This window comes from Physeter macrocephalus, chromosome 14, assembly GCF_002837175.3.
Source record: "Physeter macrocephalus isolate SW-GA chromosome 14, ASM283717v5, whole genome shotgun sequence".
NCBI lineage: Eukaryota > Metazoa > Chordata > Mammalia > Artiodactyla > Physeteridae > Physeter > Physeter macrocephalus.
Genome location: NC_041227.1, coordinates 118202938 through 118211261, shown reverse-complemented (window position 1 = coordinate 118211261; position 8324 = coordinate 118202938). Strand labels below are relative to the sequence as shown.

The following is an 8324-nucleotide window of genomic DNA, read 5'->3' as shown; positions in this document are numbered from 1 at the left end:
TTTTTTTTTTTTTTTTTCACAGTGGGTTTGGTATTGAAAGTATCAAAAAAATTACTTGAAGCCATATCTCAATAAGGTAGGAGATTCAAGTTGGAGTATGACTCTTGAGGCATAAAGCAAGGGGTGGGTATACTGGAATGAGACTGGATTTCCTGTGAGGCTTGTAAACTGAGGCAATTCTAAAAGAATCATGGATACGTTTCGAGCTTCCTCCAGGGCCTTCTTTGAAGAGGACAGCACTTACCTGAAATGAAAGGTTTTCTTTTTTTAATGTGGCTTTATTTAAGAAACAAAACAATCCTTAGCCATACTTCTGGGTATTGTGTCGGTGTGTCAGTCTCAGAGGTAAGCTCTAGGCCAGTGGTTCTCAACTATGGAACTCAGAAATGGGCTCTGTGGGAGTCTCAGTTCTCATTACAACAACTATAGCATCAACAGAACGCTTGCAATATATAAAGGTCTGCCTTAATAGGAACAGGCCTTTCATTCTCATAGTGGTGGGGACTGAAGACAGAAAAGGCCGAGAACCACTGCACTAGGCCACAGGGGCTGTCACAAGGGAATCACTCTATGGCATGTAGCACAACACCCCATGCAGGTATGCACCTATACATTCTGAGGGAGCACCAGGCTTGGGAGTCAAAGTCTAACGCGCTGTGCCTTTTAAGGTAGGGCGGCTGTTTCATCACCTAGGTCTAGGGCAGCAGAGGGATCCAACGCCTCCCTCTCGAAGGAATACCGGTGGAGACTGTCAATCTACACTGTTCCTATACATTTACCCCAACACCCTCTCTGAAAAAGCAACTCTGTCACCAGAAAACAGAGCCTCCTTGTTACCTTCACAGGCTGATCCTGGGCTGAATCTGTCTCACTGCCTTTCTCTTTCTTCTTTTTTTGTTTCTTTTTCTTCTTTTTGGCTCCAGTGTCATTGGCTGGACTCAAACCGCTGTAAGACAAAGTAAATACTGATGCAGGGTTTTTAAAAAATCATCTGTTTTGAGCTACACTCACAAAGAGCTTTCTGTATAGCCAGACCCTCCTTAATCAAGCCTGTTGGCTTCAGAAGCAGACCAGAGAATCCAGGCCCCAGAAGGGGCATTTGGAGGACACCAGCAGACACAGCTCTCCTCTCCACTCCCACCAGAGCCCAGGGAGGGAGCAATGTGCAAGGGATGGCCTATTTGTTTGAAAGGACCTTTTCTGTTCTTGCTTTTATTTTATGCGGTTTTTCTTTTTTTTTCTTTTTCTTTTTTCCTTTCTTTTTTTGCCGTGCCACGTGGCTTGCGGAATCCTAGCTCCCCGCAGGGATCAAACCCGGGCCCACAACAGCGAAAGCGTGGAGTCCTAACCACTGGACGGTCAGGGATTCCAATGGTTATTTTCTTTAGAATGCCAGGCTGCTGGCAGCAAAGGCAAATGATAATTGTTAACAGGGCATTCATACCACCAACACTTCCTTAGAGCCTGGAATTTAAAGGGATGACAGCCCAAAGTGGTCTTCTGGAAACTCTCCCTCACTTCCACTCCCACCCTCCTGACACATTAGGTTTTCTGAGTTGCCCCATCTGGACCGAAAGCACAAGGCAGTACTGGAACGGGAGGAAGGAACAAGGAAAAAGGCAGTTTAATGTTGCTGTGATCTGTGTCCAAAATAGTCAAACGCTCATGAGAAATGCCTAAATCAGGCCTGTAGGATAGAGAACAACTACCAGCCGGCTCAGACTGGGTGATCACCATCGGCAAAACCCGGCACTAGGAATCTCGGGAAAACAACAACAATGAACACCCAGCCAGCCCTGCTAAGAAGAGATTTACATGAAACATGTGTGCCTGTGAACCACAGTAATGGGGATTTCTCATGCTGCTTTCCCTCTGCATGACTCACCCAACGAAGGCAGCAAAAACAGTTTCTTAGCCACATTTAACAGCTTCCTACAGGCTTTCATTATCGTTTTCTGTATTGTCTCCCAATATTTTTGAGACACAAATCACATATTACAGTGTGTTTTGCTAACATTTTCCATTCATTCGCTCCCAAATGTTTTCTCCCAATTCCTGTTGATTTTAGGATGATAGTTTTGATTCTGGGTTTCCTTCATTTTATTGATGAATTTTAAGGTTCAGCTTGCAGGTTGCTTTCCTAATTACTGGTTTTTTAATAGATTTATGTACATATGTATGTATGTATTTAGGGCTGTGTTGGGTCTCCGTTGCTGTGTGTGGGCTTTCTCTAGTTGTAGTGAGCGGGGGCTACTCTTCATTGCGGTGCGCGTGCTTCTCATTGTGGTGGCTTCTCTTGTTGCGGAGCACGGGCTCTAGGTGTGCGGTCTTCAGTAGTTGCGGCTCACGGGCTCTAGAGCGCAGGCCCAGTAGTTGTGGCACATGGGCTTAGTTGCTCCGCGGCATGTGGGATCTCCCCAGACCTGGCTTGAACCGGGCTCTAGAGCGCAGGCCCAGTAGTTGTGGCACATGGGCTTAGTTGCTCCGCGGCATGTGGGATCTCCCCAGACCAGGCTTGAACCCGTGTCCCCTGCACTGGCAGGCGGATTCTTAACCACTGCGCCACCAGGGAAGCCCCCTAATTTACTGTTGTCATTGGTTTCTGCCATGTCTAAATTGATTTGGGCATTGTCAGACTGGGAGTAATGCCAGACCATCTCTCTGCCATCCTCCCTGGAAATCTTCCATTAAAAAGTCTAAATTAGGAGTCGAACGCAAGGGTACAGTGAACCCTAATCTGCAGAATCAGCTAAGTGCAGGGTTTTATTTTAGCTGTACAGTCTAGATAATCAGTTTTTCAAAGAATTCAAACAGTATAAAATACATTTTACATACCATATGGTAAGTATCATTTAAGCTTTATTTTATAATTCAGAAAGGCTTCATGGTCTTAAAGTGCCTTGGAGTTATCATGCATATTAATTATTATCTCATAGCACGTGGTACTGTATAGGGAAAAGGCAACGTGCTGCTATTTCCCGTTGCAGAATGTCCTCAGATTTCTCTTGTCCTAGTCCTGGTTAGGAGTGCTTGCATCCAGACTTCACAACCTTGCACTTGGACTAAAGTTGTCTCCAGCCCTTCCTGGATCTCCCTGACATCACAACTTCTCTGCCTCCTCCTAAACTCTACATAGCAGTGGGACTCACCTCTGTGAAAATGGCTTTCCATGAGTCCCTCCCACGCTTGAAAGCCTACAGTGACAGCAGCTTCTTATTCTGGAAGGTATCAAGCCCCGCTTTCCCCTCGGCCCATCACATTCAGTTCCCATCTAGCTCATCCACCCTTACTTCCCCTGCTCAGGAATAACTGTGCCTGCACCCGTGGGGCCAAGCCTCTCACCAGGCCCTTATTGCAGAAAGACTAAAGTCAGGGAGAGCAAGTAAGGTCCTGACTTTAGTCGAAGTGTAAGGTTCTGACATCCCAGATGCAAGTGCACCTCCTAGATACCATATTAACGGCACACAGAAGGCATAACACGGAAGGAAGACCGATAACAAAACGCCTTAAAACCAGATGCTCAGCAAAACCCCCAAGGCCATGGCAAAGAACGGGAACCATAAAGCCATTTACAGACTGAAGGTAAAGCTTTCCTCTTATTATCTCCATTTTGTTATTATTATGCACAGGCCTGTTCACAGCCTATGACAGCCCTATGTGGTTTGCTTATTCCAGAGACATTCTCACTTCAGTCTCCAGACTGTATGCAGCATTATAAGGTTTAAAAGCTGGTTGATGGGAGACGGGAGACCTAGCAGCAACTGGAGCAGCATGGCCAAGCCCTGTGGGGTGCGCCTGAGCGGGGAAGCCCGCAAACAGGTGCATGTCTTCAGGCAAAATCTTTTCCAGGAGGCTGAGGAATTCCTCTACAGAGTCTTACCTCAGAAAATCATTTACCTGAATCAGCTCTTGCAAGAGGACTCCCTCAACGTGACTGACATGACTTCTCTCCGGGCCCCGCTGGACATCTGGACAACCCCATCCCAGACCCTCCACCCAAGGATGATGAGATGGAAACGGATAAGCAAGGGAAGAAAGAAGTCCCTAAGTGCGGCTTTCTCCCTGGGAATGAGAAGGTCCTGGCCTTGCTTGCCCTGGTTAAGCCAGAAGTCTGGACTCTCAAAGGAAAGTGCATTCTGGTGATCACATGGATCCAGCACCTCATCCCCAAAATTGAGGATGGAAATGACTTTGGGGTGGCAATCCAGGAAAAGGTGCTGGAGAGGGTAAATGCAGTCAAGACCAAAGTGGAAGGCTTCCAGACAACCACTGCCAAGTACTTCTCAGAACGTGGGGATGCTGGGGCCAAGGCCTCTAAGGAGACCCACGTAATGGATTACCGGGCCCTGGTGCACGAGCGAGACGAGGCAGCCTATGGAGAGCTCAGGGCCATGGTGCCGGACCTCAGGGCCTTCTATGCTGAGCTTTACCATATTATAAGCAGCAGCCTGGAGAAAACTGTCAACCCAAAGGGTGAAGAGAAGCCATCTATGTACTGAGCCCAGGGTTAGAAGGGAAATAAATGACCTAGACTTTGTGTGGATTAAAAAAAAAAAAAAAAGCTGGTTGATGGGGACTTCCCTGGTGGCTCAGTGGTTAAGAATCCACCTGCCAATACAGGGGACACGGGTTCGATCCCTGGTCTAGGAAGATCTCACATGCCACGGAGCAACTAAGCCCGTGTGCCACAACTACTGAGCCTGCGTGCTGCAACTACTGAAGCCCGTGTGCCCAGAGCCCGTGCTCCGCAACAAGAGAAGCCACCGCAATGAGAAGCCCGCGCACCACAACGAAGAGTAGCCCCCGCTCACCGCAACTAGAGAAGGCCTGCGCGCAGCAATGAAGACCCAAAGCAGCCAAAAATAAATAAATTTAAAAAACCAAAAAGCTGGTTGGTGGTAGGAGACAAAGCAGCATTCCACTGTTGATACAATTTATAAGTCCTTATTCATTTCAGCTTATGGAATGAATTATCTGGTCCCTGTATATGAATTACCGTAAGAACTGTTTTTATGGAAAAAAGAATCAAAAAGGTTAAAGTGAAGAACTGCTGCATATTAACTAACTGAATACTTACTAAACACAATTTCACATAAGGAAAATAGAAGAAATTACTTCCTCCGACTGCAGACATCTTCACAAATAGGCAAAATCACTAAAAACTCCCTTCCTGCCTTTGCTCTTGCTATTCAGTGGAGCCACTTCCGTGGAGCCATCTCTTTATGGACCCCATTTTTGTGGACAGACCTTGGGTAGAACTCTTGTTCTGTTTTATGCATTATTAATAAAAGTGCCCAGCAAACTCCAAGACCCAAACTAAAACCAGAGAGCTACTTTCATTTTCCTTGGATTGGCTTGAATTTGCACATGCAGCTACTGAGCAACGATCCTGTCTCAATTTGTACATCAAGAATACGGAGACACCTGAAGAACAAAGGAAAGTTTAAAAAAAGTCACTGTCACTGAGCTACCAGGTATTGAGCCATATCCATGAGAACACTATGAGCTCAACATGGTTTGACAGTCAACACCCCAAACGGGAAGACAACTGACTCGGAGAAGAGACTTCCAAGGAGCGCAGTAGGGTTAGCTCTCCAGGTGATTATAATACCTTTAATTATCCATAAGAAACCAAGCTCAGAGGCCTTGAGAGTAGGTCTTTAGGAAGCATCTTAGGAAGCCAATACCATTTCACAGGATGGCCTCAATCTGGATTTGGGAAGAACCAAACCAAAGGACCCCATGGAAGCTAGGCTGGTCCTTCTCAAAAGAATTTGGCTTCATTTTTAAAGGGACCTGGAGTCCATACCCACTGGGTGAGTATCCCTGGGCATGCTGGGACTCCGCAAATTAAAACATAAATCTCTCAGAGATCTCTCTAAACCTGCCAGTCACCTTAACATACTTCAAAGGGATTGGCCAGAACCTTGGAATACAGCAAATCAAAGTCTAACTTTAGGGCTTCCCTGATGGCGCAGTGGTTGCGCGTCCGCCTGCCGATGCAGGGGAACCGGGTTCGCGCCCCGGTCTGGGAGGATCCCACGTGCCGCGGAGCGGCTGGGCCCGTGAGCCATGGCCGTTGAGGCTGCGCGTCCGGAGCCTGCGCTCCGCAACGGGAGAGGCCGCAACAGAGGGAGGCCCGCGTACCACAAAAAAAATAAATTTAAAAAATAAATAAATAATAAATAAATTAAAAAAAAAAAAAGTCTAACTTTAGTTCATTTGGTTCCAAAATAATGAGCAGAGAATTAGTGAAACTTGCCCCCTTTTTTTGGGGGGGAGGGGTTGCCTGCAGTGGAAAGGGAGATGGGAATTCACATAAAAATTTTGAAATGTACATTCTAAAGTAAAGTTGATCAACTCAAGTCATTAACAACCAACCTAGTGAATATGGGATGAATGAGGAGAATGACAAACCAGGAACAGAGAAGAAAAGTAATCAAGAAATGTCATTTTTAAAGGAAGCTCAAAATATTCTAAGTTCAAACATATAAGAAATCCTATGGATGCTCTGGTATAAAGTCAGGGCTGGGGACGTCCCTGGTGGCGGAGTGGTTAAGAATCCGCCTGCCAATGCAGGGACACGGGTTCGAGCCCTAGTCCCGGAAGATCCCCCATGTCGCAGAGTAACTAAGCCCGTGCGCCACAACTACTGAGCCTGCGCTCTAGAGCCCGCGAGCCACAATTACTGAGCCCGCGTGCCACAACTACTGTAGCCCGCGGGCCTAGAGCCCGTGCTCTGCAACGAGAGAAGCCACCGCGATGAGAAGCCTGTGCACCACAATGAAGGGCGGCCCCCGCTCGCCGCAACTAGAGAAAGCCTGTGTGCGGCAACGAAGACGCAACGCTGCCAAAAATAAAATGTAAATAAATAAATAATAAAATAAAGTCAGGGCTGGGGGAGGCGATGGAAAATGAACTTCAGTACTTATTTCTAGAAATAGAATGCAGCACCAGAGTGTGTGCTGGTGGGAGGGAAGGGCAAGCTGACAGAGGAGCAGCTCGAGCTGCCAACCTCCAGATAGCAGCAGCAGTGCAGGTCCATGACACAGGCCTCCTCTTAATCCGACTGATAACAAAATCCACTCAAAGGTGCGTGGCTGAGGGACAGAAAGCTGTTATCCTGGGAGCTAAACCACCAGAGCTGGAAGGACTCTCAGGGCCCTCTGGCTTAACCTGTTGTTTACAGAAGAGGAAACCAAGGCCCAGGGACGTGAGGCATCAACTAACCAACTAGTACCCAGGGACAAGTCACCAATCTAACCACTTGGCCCATTCCTCCCCAAACACTGAAGTCTCATTCCCTGTGAGAATTTATCTGAGAACCTTCGAAAGCCCTAAAACAAATTTTTGCGTATCAGAGGAGTAGACATTAAAGGCAATGAGGACAGTGAGCCATGTTTTATCCAGAAAGCCTCCCTGACTACTCCAGCTGTCATTCTCATTGATGTCCATCTGTTTTAAGATTATGATCGCCCACACAATTTAATACTTTATATATATAATGTGTTGCTGCCTGGCTTCCCAATGAGATAAAAATTTTCCTGGTATAGGGACCGTATCTTTCACAGCTGTTTCCCACAGCATCCCTAGTTATGCTGAGCACACAGTCGACAGTTCAACAAATATGTGCTTGACTGATGCTTTCCAGGCATAACAGACTAAAATAAAACCCTGAAAAGCTAGAACCCAAAAGAGGGTCAGCAAAACATCTTTAGCAATGTTCCACAGGACAGCTGTGTTAACATTCTATGAAAGCAGTGGCAATGCTGTGCTCTTTTGAGCCACTGTTTGAGATTTTAAATTATCAAATTTCTTATTAAATTATCAACTTTCTTATTCATTGTCTTCTCCCTCCTTAGGACCTGTTCTATTTCTATAAGAGTTAAAACCAAAAAGCTCCACTTTAACGACTTCGAATGGTTCCAACGTCTTAAACACAGAGCATGGTTTAGTTTTGATTATGAGATCAAAAGAAAAAAAGAGTTCAGAAAATAAAATTCACGACTTTCGGTTACCTGTTTTCTACCCCTAAAAACCGGAAGTTAATTTTTTAGGCTAAAATTCAAAATTTCCAGAGAAAGTTAATAAATCCTAGCCTCTAACATCCTTTTGATTCTCCTTGTAGACATAAGGAAATCCTTCTGCAAATCAAAATTTTTTTTTTTTTTTTGGCCATGCCAGTGGCTTGCAGGATCTTAGTTCCTGGACCAGGGATTGAACCCGGGGTCACAGCAGTGAAAGCACCAAATCCTAACCACTGGACCGCCAGGGAACTCCCCTTCTGCAAATCAATTTATTCATGACGTACGATTTACCAGCAA

General features: G+C 46.1%; 2 protein-coding genes across 2 annotated transcripts in view; one reads left to right on the top strand and one right to left on the bottom strand.

Annotated features, from left to right (window-relative positions):
* Positions 1 to 966, bottom strand: part of NMT1 (N-myristoyltransferase 1) — a 26184-nt gene extending 25218 nt beyond the window's left edge. Inside the window, exon 1 of the mRNA XM_024130056.3 lies at positions 838 to 966. The gene's annotated coding sequence lies outside the window, so the exon portion shown is untranslated. The remainder of the gene's footprint in view (positions 1 to 837) is intronic.
* Positions 967 to 2549: 1583 nt separating this feature from the next.
* On the top strand, positions 2550 to 7805 carry LOC102987950 (proteasome activator complex subunit 2-like). The gene is given in 3 exon segments (XM_028499899.2): positions 2550 to 3582; positions 3676 to 3975; positions 3978 to 7805. Coding segments are annotated over 3 exon segments (888 nt in total). The 5' UTR covers positions 2550 to 3516; the 3' UTR covers positions 4500 to 7805.
* Positions 7806 to 8324: the final 519 nt, after the last annotated feature.